The 16,854-nt window shown below is 40.6% G+C and overlaps 1 protein-coding gene across 1 annotated transcript in view; it reads right to left on the reverse strand.

The window, feature by feature from the left end:
- unc5a (unc-5 netrin receptor A) overlaps positions 1–16,854 on the reverse strand; it is a gene marked incomplete at its 5' end in the record, with an annotated part of 199,186 nt that overhangs the window by 75,996 nt on the left and 106,336 nt on the right. Inside the window, 2 exons of the mRNA XM_067995836.1 lie at positions 6,028–6,324; positions 8,894–9,082. Coding sequence (XP_067851937.1) covers positions 6,028–6,324; positions 8,894–9,082 — 486 coding nt within the window. The remainder of the gene's footprint in view (positions 1–6,027; positions 6,325–8,893; positions 9,083–16,854) is intronic.

Consider the following 16,854-nt stretch of genomic DNA (forward strand, 5'->3'; position numbering starts at 1 on the left):
CACAAGAGAAAGTAGATACCCATGAAACCGGGTCTCACCCCAAATTCCTCTTCTGCTTGCCCAGATAATGGCAGCTTTGTGCTGCCAAAGACCGGGAATTTTGGGGCTAAGATGCTCTGTCAGAAGTGTCTTATCATTGGACCACTGAGCTTCCTTTCCATGCAATATTTTACTTCATTATTTAAATTGTAAGGCTAGTCACACAATCTTCAGGACCTATAGTGCTACAGTGCATCTGGCACTGGCTTTCTGCATTAGATGGTGCTGAGGTCTTCTAAACACCTGATCCTTGATGTACATCATAACATGACTCACAAATGTCTGGGACACTTATAGCTTCCATATCTGTTGTGCATTCGGCTCAGTAACACCCCAATATTTATTTAATTTAGGAGATGTTTCCATAATGCATTTGGAGTGCCTGAATAGCACTACAGATGCTCAGTGCTGATTTAGAATGGGCACTGCATGGAATGCCTTTTCCCTTCAGTTGGATTCTTGCTATTAAAGGTGCATTGCTGTTTTTCTGATTTCTTTGTAGCTGTTTGCCAGTCGCTGCTACTGTCCTGTATTGCTTTTGTGGGAAAAATTAAGTTAGTGAAGCATACTGTAGCCTTACTGATAGCTTCTTAAAGCTGTGGCCCATGTGTTATCTGTTCCTGTTTCCCCAAGCAACGTCATTGTGTACTGCTTTCAGACGAGCTATGGGTATTACTCTGGCAGTATGGGGGAGAAGGAGCAGAATCACAGCAGGTACCAAGATGGGTACATTTTCAAGAAGATCAATGAAGACCCATCCTTATGCCACCAGCCACGTATACAAATCCAGACATTCATACTTGGAAATGTCAGATGAAACCTGTACAAGAACACTACAGCTCCTCAATAACGCCATTACTTTGTACATTCCTACAGCCAGACCACTTCAACAGGAACAGCTCTGTCAATTGCAGTAAGGTAACCACAGCCTCAATCTTTTATGCAACAGAATTGTTCCAGGAAACAGCAAGAAATATCTGCCAAATCAACTAACCTGCACAGCACTTGCATCATGCAGGTCACAGATGCCTTATTTGCCTCGGCCTCTCAATTCATCAACTTCCACATGGGAAACACCTGGCAACACAAGAGAGCCCTTCACTTTTACTGTCTGGCTACATTCCTTAAAGCACAGGGCATGCATGTAGCCATATAGGCCATAGCCCAAATGCCAGTGAACCATAGAAATTCACAACACAGAAGGAGGACATTCAGCCCATCACATCTGTGACGTCTCTTTGCTAAAGTAATCCTAAACTAATCCCATTACACTGCTTTCTCCCCATAGCCCTGTATTTTCATCTGCTTTAAATGTTTATCTACTCTTTCTTCAAAAGATGCAACTACTCCCTTTAGCAAATCATCCCATGCCCCAATAACTCTCTATGTAACAAAATTTCTCTTCACCTCTCTTGTCACTGTCTTGGTGACAATTTTAAAATCATGGCCCCCCTCACTGACTCACTAACTGAAGGACTTCAATGGAAAATAAAATTGTGCAGGGCGTAAAACAGGCAACCAATCCGATCTCATCAGCTTCCCGCTGGATAGGTTAGGTTAACATCCCCCTACCCCCCAATATGTTTTAGATTTTAAAAGTATTTTGAAGTAGTGACTGATTTTATAGATAAAGAACATACAGTATATATAATGTATATGGATTTTCTGAATGTGTTCAATAAGGTATCTCACAGTAGATATTACAAAAAATCAGGTATATAATATAAGAGGAAATATAATAGTATGTATAGAAAGTTGGGGGTTGGACAAGAAACAAAGGGCTAGGGTTAATGGATGTTATTCGGTTTGGAAGAGGTGTATTCCTGGAATCCTGTGCTGGGTCCATTTTTATTCTTGATATATATAGATGCTTTGGACCTGGGCATATGGAACATAGTATCAAAATTTGCTGATCACACAAAGAGGGGTTTAGCAGAACTGTAAAAGACTTCAAGTGGACACAGACGGGTTATTGGATTGGGCGGACAGGTGGTAGATGCAACTTAATGCAGAGTCTTTCTTCACTTAGTCTCATCCACCTGCCCTTTCCCCATACTCTTAAATTTTTCTCCCTTTTGAAAGCAAGTGTGGATTCTGCTTCCCCCACTGTTTCTGATAGGGTATTATAAGTACAAACAGCCCTCTGCATAAAAGAATTACTAACATATCCCTTCATTCTTTTGATGATTATTTTAAATTTATGTCCTCTGGTTACTGTCTCACCAACCAGTGGAAATAATTTTTCCTGAGTTATCTTATCAAAACCCCTGATAATTTTGAACACTTGTATCAAATCTCTTCTTAACTTCTCTTTGTTCCGATGAAAAGAGTTCCAGGGCGTGAAATTGGTCTACACTAGTAGTGCACAATGAGCTCATAGGGAATCAACAGCCCGTTTTACGTTGTTTTTTTTTATTCGTCCATGAGATGTGGGCGTCGCTGGCAAGGCCAGCATTTATTGCCCATCCCTAATTGCCCTTGAGAAGGTGGTGGTGAGCCGCCTTCTTGAACCGCTGCAGTCCGTATAGTGAAGCTCCTCCCACAATGCTGTTAAGTAGGGAGTTCCAGGATTTTGACCCAGCGACGATGAAGGAACGGCGATATATTTCCAAGTCGGGATTGCGTGTGATTTGGAGGGGAACGTGCAGATGGTGTTGTTCCCATGTGCCTGCTGCCCTTGTCCTTCGAGGTGATAGAGGTCACGGGTTTGGGAGGTGATGTCAAAGAAGCCTTGGCGAGTTGCTGCAGTGCATCCTGTAGATGGTACACACTACAGCCACGGTGCACCGGTGGTGAAGGGAGTGAATGTTTAGGGTGGTGGATGGGGTGCCAATCAAGAGGGCTGCTTTGTCTTGGATGGTGTTCAGCTTCTTGAGTGTTGTTGGAGCTGCACTCATCCAGGCAAGTGGAGAGTATTCCATCACACTCCTGACTTGTGCCTTGTAGATGGTGGAAAGGCTTTGGGGAGTCAGGAGGTGAGTCACTCGCCGCAGAATAACCAGCCTCTGACCTGCTCTTGTAGGCACAGTATTTATGTGGCTGGTCCAGTTAAGTTCCTGGTGAATGGTGAGCCCCAGGATATTCATGGTGGGGGATTCGGTGATGGTAATGCCATTGAATGTCAAGGGGAGGTGGTTAGATTCTCTCTTGTTGGAGATGGTCATTGCCTGGCACTTGTCTGGCGTGAATGTTACTTGCCACTTATCAGCCCAATCCTGGATTTGTCTAGGACTTGCTGCATGCGGCCACGGACTGCTTCATTATCTGAGGGGTTGCAAATGGAACTGAACACTGTGCAATCATCAGCGAACATCCCCATTTCTGACCTTATGATGTGCCCGAATCTCCATTGCCTTCAATGGAAATAAAAATCTGGCATGGTGTAAAACGGGCTGCTGATTCGCTATGAGCCTGTTTTGCACTACTGGTGTAAACTAATTTCACCCCTACAGTTTCTCAAGTCTCACCTTGTAATTAAAGCCTTTCATCTCTGGTATCACCTTAGTTAATCTCTTCTGCACCCTCTGCATGGTCATATTCTACTGCAGCCTAACCACTGCTAATATCGCTCCGCTCCAAAAATCACCCATTAACCACTTTGCTCTGTTTTCTGTCCTTTAACCAAATTCCTATCTGTGCTGCTACAATCCCTTTCATGCTGTGTGCCTTAATTTAATTAACAAGTTTCCTCTGCGGCACTTATCAAACACCTTTTCAAAATCCACATGCATAACATTCATTGCATTTTTTTCCAGTTGCTCCCATTAGTTAAGTCTGTGTCACTTCTGGATCCTTTGAAGTACATCTACATTAGTATATTTAATGATAGATTGATATTCCATTCCAGTTTCAAATTTCTCAATTTTCTAAAAAGCGAGGTGCAATATGGCATTACATATTTTTTAATCGTGTCCGCCAGCATAATGACCTCTGATCCCTTTGGGAGACCAAGATATGTCCTTACATCTAACAAAAGTTATATTTCAAGATGTATATCAATGACCAGAGCTCTTTTCTCTGCTATTGAATAATTAACTTCAACATTCTTCAAATTTTTCCTAGAGAGGAAATACCCTTTTTTGAATGCTTTGTATTTGAGATCCACATTTACCAGATTTATTGTTCAAGCACTAAAATTAAAACAAAATTCCTCACCAGAGTAGGAAAATGCAATAAAAATTATCATTATTATTAATAAGGGAAGATGCGACTTGTAATTTGAAGTCCAAAAAAAAATGTTTGTTGTGGGTAATTTCATGTAAATACAATGCTATCTAAAAAGTATTTGTAACAAAAGGCTGAAATAATGAAAATCTGAACCTGAATTAAGTTGATTGCAACAGAATAGAATTCTACTAATTTAATTTTTGCTTGTTGCAATTCTGTTAACCAAGACTATGGCCTGGATATTTCACTTTGTTTGCAGGAAACACTCGGGTGGCTTGAGTTTTAGTCCAGTTAACTGCATTCTCTCAAATATTCAAGAACAGGTGCAAACAATCATTCTAAATTGCACTATACATTAAATATAGTCCCTCGATTTGCACATGTATTTTCATGAAGGAGGGAAAGAGATTGAATTTGAGTCACTCTACAGATGCCAGCAAATCAGATCAATGAAAATATTCACCATGGCTTGAACTTTATCTCTCCGTACTGCTGCCACAGAAATTTTGATTGGTTTATCTTCATTTGTTCTTTGTAACAAATTTGGTTTGAAACACATGGTCCACGTGTTCAACATTCACTGCAATGTACACATGACATCAACTTGTTTTGGGCCTGCAATATTTAAATAGTGTCAAGTGGGCATGGCTAACATCTTTGACCCCAACTTCTGCTCTAAACCTACCCCTAAATAAAACCACTGCTATATAAATAGCAGGTAGAGCACCAGTATAGTATCCCGAAGACAAATACTGGATTGTAACTGAAAGGTTGCTGTTACTTTGCCTGCATATTGCACTGTTTGGTGCTTTGGAGGTCTGTCAGGATGTTTGCTGCTAGTTTTAGTCACCTCTGTAAAAAGGACAGCTTTGAACTGGGAGCATGGACTTCCCAATGGGAATTCTTCTGTCCCTTTGTTATGAAGAAGAGGAGAATGAGGAGGTGAAAGAGACTATATTCGAGGTCTTTACAGTAAGGACTTACAAAGACATTTGTTTCTTATACGTATAAACCCACTCAATGCAGTTTACAGACTAAAAAAGGTCTTACTTAAACTTCTTTATATATCACTGCATCAGAATGCTATGCCTCCCCTCAGAGGCTATTGGGGAGACATGCCTGCTGTTGGCTGAATACCTGCAGCCCATTTCCATCAGGAGAACAGCACTGTTTGCATGAGACAAAGTCACCACTGCCTTGAATTAATTCGCCACTGGATCCTTCCGGGCAGCATCTGGTGGCCTTTGCAACATTAGTCAGGCAGCAGCTCACCATTGCATTAAGAAGGTTACACATGCTCTCTTCAGGCATGCTGTGCTGTTAATTTCCTTCCCAGTGGATTCAGAGAAACAAAGAGAGAGAGAGCTATCCAATTCTACCGACTGGTAACCCTGTAAGGAGTGGTATTTCTGCTCCACACCCACCCTGCATTGATAATGAGGGTCCCAGGAGGAAAAAGTGACAAGTTAGTGCAGAGTCACAAGCTCCGCTTCATCACTAACCCTCCAATTGGAGGAAAATCCAGCTGTCCATCTCAATCACATTTTAAAAAAATACACCTATGGTAAAATGGAGAATAACTTTTCAGTTAATATACACTGCAATTTTTCTGTGAATATTGGTATTAAAATGTTACTGAAATTAAATATATTTTATAATATAGAGATTAATATTAATACTAACCAATTTTGTATTCACTATAAATGCATTATGGACTCCTAAGTCCAGTTAAACACAGCAGGGGTTGGTTTATGCCAAATCAAGTTCAAACAATTAATATCACTAAAGTGGCTAATGGTTATTAATTTACATCTCACTTACCTCTGTTTGGAATGGTAAGACGGCCACCTAAAAAATTAAATGTTCCAAATGCAGTATTTGAAGCATCTCTCGATAATGACTTGGTGCTCATTTGCATCGAGAGTCTTGCCATGAAATTTGAACTGTCGGAATGTGCTGTACCATTACGTAATGCATGTCTTTCATTTGCAAGCGGGTCCAGAAGGGGGGAATTAGTCATTGGAATCTTGTCTGAGATATCCTGTCGAGAACGAATGGAGCCTTGGTAAGCTGATGTGCTTGTGAGGTCAGGCTGGATTGTAAGCAAATGGGAGTTATCTATCAGAATGAAAACAGACAAGCCACTGTGAAAAAAACTCGGCATTTCAAGGATTACTAATCATACTTTTTGCACCAGTACAAGATAATTATATGCTCTCAGAATGCTGACTGCTTATATCTTCACTCAATTGGGTTTACAGCAAAAGGATTTTCAAATATTACAGATTACAGTAAAATCGTTCAGATGGAACACTGACGTTCAGATTACATTATATGGATGGATTGATTCTGGAACTCCTAATCATTTGGGATATGTGTAGATAATAAATAGTCAACAGACACCATTCTGTTGTGTCGAGTTCATGGATATGTATTTGTTAATGGCTGTTCTTGTATTTTATTACAGAAAAAAAATCTATCGACTTTCAATTGTAGAAACTCTACACATGATACAATGCTTGGACATTGACATTTCAGTTCAAAAACCTAAGTGTAAAACTCAATCATTACTTGCATTTCAGCATTCATGAGAGATTGAGTTTGCCAAACTTCCCTGCATCACTTGGAACAGGCAAATCTTCAAGGCGGAAATCCATTTCCTACCCACACAAGTCCATCTCACAAATGGGTCAATCAAGGTGTGGGATTCACAACATGCAAGTGGTTGTCAGTTGACTGGATCATACATCTCTCCTGATTTAGGAGGACAGTGTGGGTGGGGAGAGATGCAGGTGGAACCCGGTAAAAATTAAAAGTTAAATCCATAAAATAGTTGTTTCGAACTAATGTACCTATAGTGGGAGCACAGGATTGTAAAATCACTCCTAATATTCTGTTTGGGCCACATATACCTTTGGTATTACAAAGCACAACTATGCTGTCCATCTACAAGAAAAGGGATCCTAGTGGGACTAAAAACTACTGAGGAATCTCATTGATGCCTTTTAAGGTAAGTCTTTGGGTTGTCACAGCATGTACTTTGGATGTATTGAAGCCTGCAATGTAATCAAAAATATACAGACTACATTTTGTTCTTGTGAAGATTCTATGTGTTGGGGCTTTATACAAGATAGCAAACTAGGTCATTTGATACCTGAGCAAGACAAACTAGCAATACTCCAGAGCATTGTTGCTAATTGGCCGTTGATGCAACCTTGAGAGGTAGACTTGTCTCTGAATCCTGGGATTCTTCTGATTTAGCTCCAAATAACCCTACAAGTTAATGCATCTAGCTGGACAAGCAGCAGGAAGCTTGCCAATGCTCTGTGCTGGCAAGCTGCATAGTTTTAGCCAATTAAACCTTAGCAGTACCCCTGTGTACAGTTGAGAGAGGGTCTCTAAGCCTCCTAACCTGCACCTAAGTTCTCTGGGCTTAGATAAGTGAGGTGTGCACTTAACATCAGGCATCTGGCAGTTCTAGTTGTGTGAATTACCTATTAGTTTTGTTTGGAGACTCATAAGCATTGTAATACATCGAGTTACATCGAAACTACAGCACAGAAACAGTTTTTTTGGCCCAACTGGTCTATGCCTATGTTTATGCTCCACTTGAGCCTCTTCCCTCCCTACTTCATCTAATCCTATCAGGATACCCTTCTATTCCTTTCTCCCGCATGTGTTTATCTAGCTTCCCCTTAAATGCATCTATGCTATTTGCCTCAACCATTCCTTGTGGTAGCACGTTCCACATTCTTACCACTCTTTGGGTAAAGAAGTTTTTCCTGTATTGCTTATCGGATTTATTAGCGACTATTTTATATTTATGACCTCTAATTGGACTTCGGACTCCCCCACAAGTAGAAACATTTTCTCTACGTCTACTCTATCAAATCTTATCATTCTCTTAAAGGCTTCTATCAGGTCACCCCACAGCCTTCTCGAGCCCCAGCCTATACAGCCTTTCCTGATAAGGATATCCTCTCAGTTCTGGTATCATCCTTGTGAATCATTTTTGCACCCTCTCCAATGCCTCTGACCTTTCTATGATATGGAGACCAGAACTGTGCACAATACTCCAAGTGTGGTCTAACCTAGGTTCTATAAAATTTAACATAACTTCTTTGCTTTTCAATTCTATCCCTCCAGAAATGAACCCTAGTGCTTGATTTGCCTTTTTAAAAGTCACTACTTTTAGTGATTTGTGTGTCTGTACCTCTAGATCCCTTTGCTCCTCTATCCCGCTTAGACTCTTATTATCAAGCAGTATGTGGCCTCCTTATTTGTCCTACCAAAATGCATCACCTCAGTCTTATCTATATAGAAATTCATTTTCCAATTACATGCCCATTCTGCAAGTTTATTAATGTCCTCTTGCATTTTGATGCATTCTTCCTTTGTATTAACTATATGCCCCAGTTTGGAAATTTAAAGTGAAAAGAGGTGAAAGAGGCAATTACTTACTATCGCATAATCCATGTAAGCATTGTAGGACTCCTTTCAGGGTCAGGGAAAGGGAAGTAAGGGGTTAAATATTTATTTTGGATTTTGCATCGCTACTTTTGTTTGTTGTCCCTCCTTATGCCTTGTTTTGTGTATCGCATCCTTATATATTTCCTAAAAACTACTTAACAATAACATTTTTCCCCAAAAAAATGAGCTAACCTAAAAGAAAATTGGAATGACTAACCTTGTTTAGGTGTTTTAATGTTCACAGGTTGGAATCCTGTTGTTAAAATTGAAGAGTCAGTGACATCAGAATCAAAGTCTTGCTGTTTTTTTCGATACACGAGTATTACTATAACTAGCAGTAATGTTAAGCATACAGCCACTGCCACAACACCAGTGTACAGTGCAACATCACCTGGTACTGCAGAGGCTGGAAAATAAAATATATTTAAACCATCAGTAAATGCACATTATCTATCACAAAATTAGAAATGACTATCTTTTGATCAAGAACTAATTCAAAAGCAAAGTTAATCAAGCAAATAAGTATTACTTAAGTTACTCGCAACCTCAGGAAATCCCTCATAACTGTCAATTGCATTCCAGCATTAAGGGAAATGAGATGTATTGTACTAAATCTAAGCATATTTTATTTTATAGGAAGTGAAATTTGTGAAAAGAATAAAAATTATCATCGCTAAACATACTTTGACTATTAGCCATTCAGTTGAAGAAAATCATTTTCTACATTATAGTCTTCCCATTATTTCGATTTAAATTTGAGCATTTAAATTTCAACAGTGTTGCATTGATGTTGATGTAAATAGATTGTCATCAGATTCTGATTAGCTAACATCAGAATATGCCTCGACTATTTGAAGAAAAGGAATTATACACAATGGGCCGGAAATTGCTTAAAAAATAACGGTGAACTCAACAGCGCTCACCATTGTTGATGGTGAAATCGAGAAGCAAGTTCCGGCGTTCGCACATGCGCAGTCAAACGTGAAAATCTGGAACTTGCTCCTCCTGGTTCGCCGATGATATGACAGCTTTGATTTAAAGGGATATCGCCAGCTGGAATCAGTGAAATCAATGGACCAGCGCCAACTTGCTCTTCTGCCCAGTGGAAAGTAACTAATAATGCCACAAAATAGGTATGCTTAAAAATACCAGGTCTAAACTAAGTTTTAACAATCTTAATGACTGCCAAACAACTAAAAACTATCTTTTAAAAACGTGGAGTCTCATTACTCCTTATTTTAATAGTTTTTGGTTATTAATTTTTTTTAAAAAATTAAAGAACTTTTTTTACTTTTTCCTTCTGTTTCTTTTATTTAATTTGATTATTTCTACCCCTTTCTTTTTTATTTGCTGTCTATAACTGTTTTTACAATGATTTTAGTGTTGTACCTTTCACTTCCTGGTTTTTAGGTTCTAGCTTGCAGAAACTGTTCGCAGCTTGTCAAAAATGCTGTAATCTGATTGGTGGGGGGGAGAGTGGGATCCTCTCGCTTCTCCCATGGATCCTTCACTGGAGCTAACGCTGTGCTCTTCTCCACTTCCTATTGGTGGAAGTGCACCCAGTAAAGACCATGGTAAGTTAGTGGGTTAGTATGAATCTATGGAGTGGCGAGCACTGTTGGTTCACCGCTCTGAGCAATTTCTGGGCCATTAGATTTTGGAAATATTCTAAGTGAACCATTCAGCTCTTGTGTAAAGACATAACATGCTACAACACCAACTTATAAAGGTGGTGTGATCGATTATGATCAAAGACCTGTGCTATTATATGCTAAGAAGAGTATTGATGGTCACACTTGAGAAAATTCACTTAATTTAATATAAAGAAAAAAAGAACTTGCATATAGTACCTTATCAGGAGACTCAGGATGTCCCAATGCACTTCAATGCATTTTAAACTTGCTGCCCGGGTGTAAAATAATGTTTCGGACTGGCCGCCCATTAGAGAAACCGCCTGATTTTTATTTAATTGTAGTCAATAGAAATTATAATCATGGTTTCTATAACAGGTGGCTGATCCACAATATCAGTTTTACAGCAAATTGAAAATCTACCCCTTCACATACAATTAATTACTTTTTTTTTAACACAGCCATTTTGTGCGAAGCAATATCCCACAAACATGAATGATGAGTTAATTTGTTTTTGTGCTATTAATTGAGGGAGTAATTTGGTCAAAACTCTCTGCTTTTCTTTGAACAATATCCATGGGATTTTTAATGCCAATTCAGCAGGAAGACAGATCTCAGTTTAACATCTCATCCAAAGAATGATACCTCCAAAAATGCTGCACTCCCTAGTAATGCATTGAAATGTTAGCCTATATTATGTGCTTGAGTCCTGGAATGGGGCTACACCAACAAACTTCTAACTTAGAGGTGCGCGTGCTACCAAGTGAACCAAGCTAACACTGGCAAAAACTGTAATGGATTAACACCTTTACTCAAAGATCAACTGGACCAGTGCTGGGATCGGGCGTAGGGAGGGCATGGGCAACCCTCAAAGACAGGCAATGGCCAAAGTTTTCTTTGGCATAGGGCAGGCAATTATATCTGCTTATCTCAAGTTAATGAAACATCTTCCCACTCACCCTGTAAATTCAGGTGGAGTCAATGCTGGAGGACATCATCCTGCACAATATTGAAACCTAAGCAATTTCGGGGCCTATCATGTTAGTTTGCTACTGGACATTTTCTGTGAGCAGCGAATGAACGGAGTCAGCTGTTCAATGGACTTGCACTTTCCCATAGACATTCTCCCGGACATCTGGGACCTGTGTGAACAGGGCAAGCAACTGTGTGTCTCCTCAACCAATCAGATTAAAGAATCGTTAATGAGCAGCACACAATGTGAACCAGGAAGTGTAAGTTAGAATAGTGAATTCAATGTCAAATCAGGTACAGAAAGCAAAATAAAGAGAGGGAAAGTAAGATTGGATTAAGAGAAATAAAACAGGGGAAAAAAAGGTTAAACTTTTAAAAAAAATCTCCAACTATAATTAAAAGCTGAAGGAATGAGACTCCACACTTGTAAAAGTTAATTTTCAATGCCAGAGAGGTTGTTTAGCAGTAATTAAGACTTACCAACCATTAAAAGGGTACTTAGACTAGAATGGACAAACGCTAACTCTTTGTGACAAGTTTAGTCCATATCTATGACTTCAGTTGTTGGATTATGCAGGTGTGTACTACAAGTGTAACAGATATCAAAGAATTGTTTTTACACAATGTATGTATCATGAAATACATTTTGTATGTAACTACACATATTGTACAAATTATAAGTCTGTATCAGGGACTTTTACTGGGGATAGCCACAGACACTCAGTATATTAAGGTGATTAGCTCGGGGATGTGCATTCTAAGCCCACAGCTCACCCTTTGTTTGAGATGACTGGGAACAGGCGGGCAGCCTTCTCCCAGAGAGAGAAGAGCCCATCTATATTGATAAGATTGAGTACCTTAAGAAAATAAGAAATAGGAGCAGGTGTATGCCACATGGCCTCTCGAGCCTGCTCTGCCATTCAATCAGATCATGGCTGATCTTCAACCTCACTTTCCTGGCCGATCCCCATATCACTTGATTCCCCTAGAGTCCAGAAATCTGTCTATCTCAGCCTTGAATATATTTACCTGAGGAAGGAGGAAGCCTCCGAAAGCTTGTAGATTTCAAATAAAATTGTTGGACTATAACTTGGTGTTGTAAAATTGTTTACAATTGAATATATTCAATGACTCAGCATCCACAGCCCTCTGGGGTAGAGAATTCCAAAGATTCATAACCCTCTGAGTGAAGAAATTCCTCCTCATCTCAATCTTAAATGGCCAACCCCTTATCCTGCGACTATGCCCCCTAGTTCTAGATTCTTCAGCCATGGGAAACAACCTCTCAGCATCCACCCTGTCAAGCCTCCTTATAATCTGATATATTTCAATTAGATCACCTCTCATTCTTCTAAACTGCAAAGAATATAGGCCCATTCTACCCAATCTCGCCTCATAAGACAACCCTCTTATCCCAGGAATTAATCTAGTGAACCGCCTCTAAGGCAAGTATATCCTTCCTTATTTAAGGAGACCAAAACTGCACAGAGTACTCCAGGTGAGGTCTCACCAAAGCCCTGTACAATTGTAGTAAGATTTCCTTACTTTGGTACTCCAACCCCCTTGCAATAAAGGCCAACATTCCATTTGTTTTCCTAATTGCTTGCTGTACCTGCATGCTAACTTTTGTGTTTCATGTATGAGAATACCCAAGTCTCTCTGAACACCAATATTCAATAGTTTCTCACCATTTAAAAATTATTCTGTTTTTCTATTCTTGCTACCAAAGTGAATAACCTCACATTTCCCCACATTATACCCATTCTGCCACCTTCTTGCCCATTCACTTAACCTGTCTATATCCCTTTGCAAGCTCTTTGTGTCCTCCTCACAGCTTACTTTCTCACCTAGCTTTGTATCATCAGCAAACTTGGATACATTACACTCAATCCCTTCATCTAAGTCATTAAAATAGATTGTAAATAGCTGAGGCCCAAGCACCGATCCTTGTGGCGCCCCACTAGTTATAGCCTGCCAACCTGAAAATGACCATTTATCCCTACTCTCTGTTTCCTGACTGTTAACCAATCCTCTATCCATGCTAATATGTCACCCCCAACCCCAAGAGCCCTTATCTTGTGTAACAAACTTTTATATGGTACCTTATCGAATGCCTTTTGAAAATCCAAATATACGACATCCTCTGGTTCCCCTTTATCTACCCTACTAGTTACATCCTCAAAATACTCTAATAGGTTTGTCAAACACGATTTCCCTTTCATAAAACCATGTTGACTCTGCCTAATCATATTACGATTTTCTATGTGTCCTGTTACCACTTCCTTAATAATGGATTCCAGAATTTTCCCAACTGTTGATATCAGGCTAACTGGCCTGTAGTTCCCTGTTTTCTCTCTTCCTCCTTTCTTGAATAGCAGGGTCATATTTGCTACCTTCCAATCCCTTGGGACCATTCTAGAATATAGGGAATTTTTAAGATCATAACCAATGCATCCACTATCTCCGCAGCCACCTCTTTTAGAACTCTCAGATGGAGGCCATTTATCAGCTTTTAGTCCCATTAGTTTCTCAAGTACTTTTTCTCTACTTATATTAATTACTTTAAGTTCTTCACTTTCATTAGACCCTTGGGTCCCCTTTATTTCTGGTTTGTTTTTTGAGTCTTCTACTGTGAAGACAGATACAAGATATTTGTTTAACTCATCTGCCATTTCCTGATTTCCCATTATAATTACTCCTGTCTCAGCCTCTAAGGGACCAATGTTTACTTTTGCTACTCTCTTCCTTTTTACATACTTGTAGAAGCTCTTACAATCTGTTTTTATATTTCTTGCTAGTTTACTTTCATATTCTATTTTTTCTCTTTTTATCATTTTTTTGTCGTCCTTTGTTGGTTTCTAAAACTCTCCCAATCCCCAGGCTTACTACTCTCCTTGGCAACATTATAGGCCTCTTCTTTTAATCTAATAGCTTCTTTAGTGAGTGGATCACTTTTCCCATGGAGTTTTTATTTCTCAAAGGAATGTATAGTTGTTGAGAATATTGAAATATTTATTTAAATGTTTGCTATTGCTTTTGAACCGTCATACCCTTTAATTTGGTTTCCCAATCTACCTTAGCCAACTCGCCCCTCGTACCTATGTAATTGTCTTTATTTAAGTTAAAGACTCTAGTTTCTGACTTAAGTACGTCACTCTCAAACTCAACGTTAAATTCTATCATATTATGATCACGATTCCCCAGAGGATCTCTTACAGTGAGATTACTAATTAACCCTGTCTCATTACACAATACAAGATCTAAAATAGCCTGTTCCCTGGTTGGTTCCATGACTAGCAAACCGTCTCAAATGCATTCCATGAACTCATCCTCCAAATACCTTTGCCAATTTGATTTGGCCATTCTATATGAAGATTAAAGTCCCCCACGATTACTGCATTACCCTGTAACAAGCTCCTATAATTTCATGATTTATACTCTGTCCAACTGTACTGCTACTATTAGGGGGCCTATAAACTACTCCCACCATTGTTTTCTGCCCTTTGTTATTTCTTATTATCACCCATATCGATTCCACTTCCTGATCTTCCAAGCCAAGATCCTTTCTCACCACTGTCCTTATGCCATCCTTTATTATTAAGGCTGCACCCTCTCCCTTTTCATTCTGCCTGTCTTTTCTAAACGTCATGTCCACTGGAATATTTAGTTCCCAACCTCAGTCCCTTTGCAACCATGGGTTCAATTCTGAAATGGTTTCGCTGATTGACAGGCTGACTGCCGACAAGAGCTGCAACGTCGAGGGGGGAGGGAGGGGAGAAAAAGAGAGCGAGAGACATCATCCGGCGCTGGAACAGAGAGTGGTGGGCGCTGAAGATCGGGGGAGGAGAGGGGAAGATCGGGGGGGGGGGGAACGAGATCGGGGGGAGATCGGTTGGGAGAGGGAGTTTGGGGGGGGAGATCGGGGGGGAGGGGAGATTGGGGGGAAGAGGGAGATTGAGGGGGAGAGGGAGATCAAGGGGAGTGAAGAGGGAGATCAGGGGGAGTGAAGAGGGAGATCAGGGGGGAGAGGGGGAGATCAGTACAGGAGACATTGGGGGCTGAGAGGGACATCAGAGAGGGAGACATCGGGGGGAGAGGGCGTCATCGGAAAGGGGGACATCGGAGCAGGGGGTGCAGGTGACATGAGTGGAAAATTCGGTTTATTTTGTTTTTTAACTTTTTTGCAACGGTTTTTTATTTAATTTATTTACTTTATTTTTGCCTGATCCAGCCCGGTTTCACCAGGTGTGAATTCGAAGCTGTGGGAAAGCCGCCCAGGTAAGTTTAAAATGGTTTTAACTATCTATTATGTCAGAAATAAAGTACCTTAAGTACCTTAATGAGGTACATTTGGTTCTTTAACTACCATTCCGCCGGCTTTAATTGCCGGTGGGACTTCCGCATTCATGAAGCACGTGCGCACACAGGGGCGTCTGTGGGAAACCCGGAAGTCGGCGGGTCGGGGTCGGCTTCCTCACCTGCTTGGGATTTTCCCGATTTTCGCAGCCCCCCCCCGCCCCCAATGCACCCGCAATTTGATTTGAAAATCATAGAATCATAGAATCATAGAAAATAGGAGCAAGAGTAGGCATTCGGCCCTTTGGGCCTGCTTCGCTATTCAAAATGATCATGGTTGATCGTCTAACTCAGTACCCTGTACCCACTTTTTCCCCCATATCCCTTGATCCCTTTAGCATCAAGAATATATCTATCTCCTTCTTGAATATATTTAATGACTTGGCCTCCACTGCTTTCTGTGGTAGAGAATTCCACAGGTTCACCACCCTCTGAATGAAGAAATTTCTCCTCATCTCAGTTCTAAATGGCATACCACATATCCTGAGACTGTGACCCCTGGTTATGGATTCCCCAGCCATGGGGAACATCCTCCCTGAATCTAGTCTGTCAAGTCCTGTTAGAATTTTATATGTTTCGATGAGATCACCTCATTCTTCTAAACTCGAGTGAATATAGGCCTAGTCGACCCAATCTCTCCTCGTACGTCAGTCCTGCCATCCCAGGAATAAGTCTGGTAAACCTTTGTTGCACTCCCTCCATGGCAAGGACATCCTTCCTCAGATAAGGAGACCAAAACTGCACGCAATACTCCAGATGTGGTCTCACCAAGGCCCTATACAACTGCAGTAAGACATCCCTGTTCCTGTACTCAAATCCTCTTGCAATGAACACCAATAGAGTCATAGAGAGTCACAGAGTCATACAGCACGGATAGAGGCCCTTCGGCCCATCGTGTCCGCGCCGGCCATCAGCCCTGTCTACTCTAATCCCATATTCCAGCATTTGGTCCGTAGCCTTGTATGCTATGGCATTTCAAGTGCTCATCCAAATGCTTCTTGAATGTTGTGAGGGTTCCTGACTCCACAACCCTTTCAGGCAGTGAGTTCCAGACTCCAACCACCCTCTGGGTGAAAAAGTTCTTTCTCAAATCCCCTCTAAACCTCCCGCCTTTTACCTTGAATCTATGTCCCCTTGTTATAGAACCCTCAACGAAGGGAAAAAGCTCCTTAGTATCCATCCTATCTGTGCCCCTCATAATTTTGTACACCAATCCTCT

Source organism: Heptranchias perlo, chromosome 14 (genome assembly GCF_035084215.1).
Source record: "Heptranchias perlo isolate sHepPer1 chromosome 14, sHepPer1.hap1, whole genome shotgun sequence".
Lineage (NCBI taxonomy): Eukaryota > Metazoa > Chordata > Chondrichthyes > Hexanchiformes > Hexanchidae > Heptranchias > Heptranchias perlo.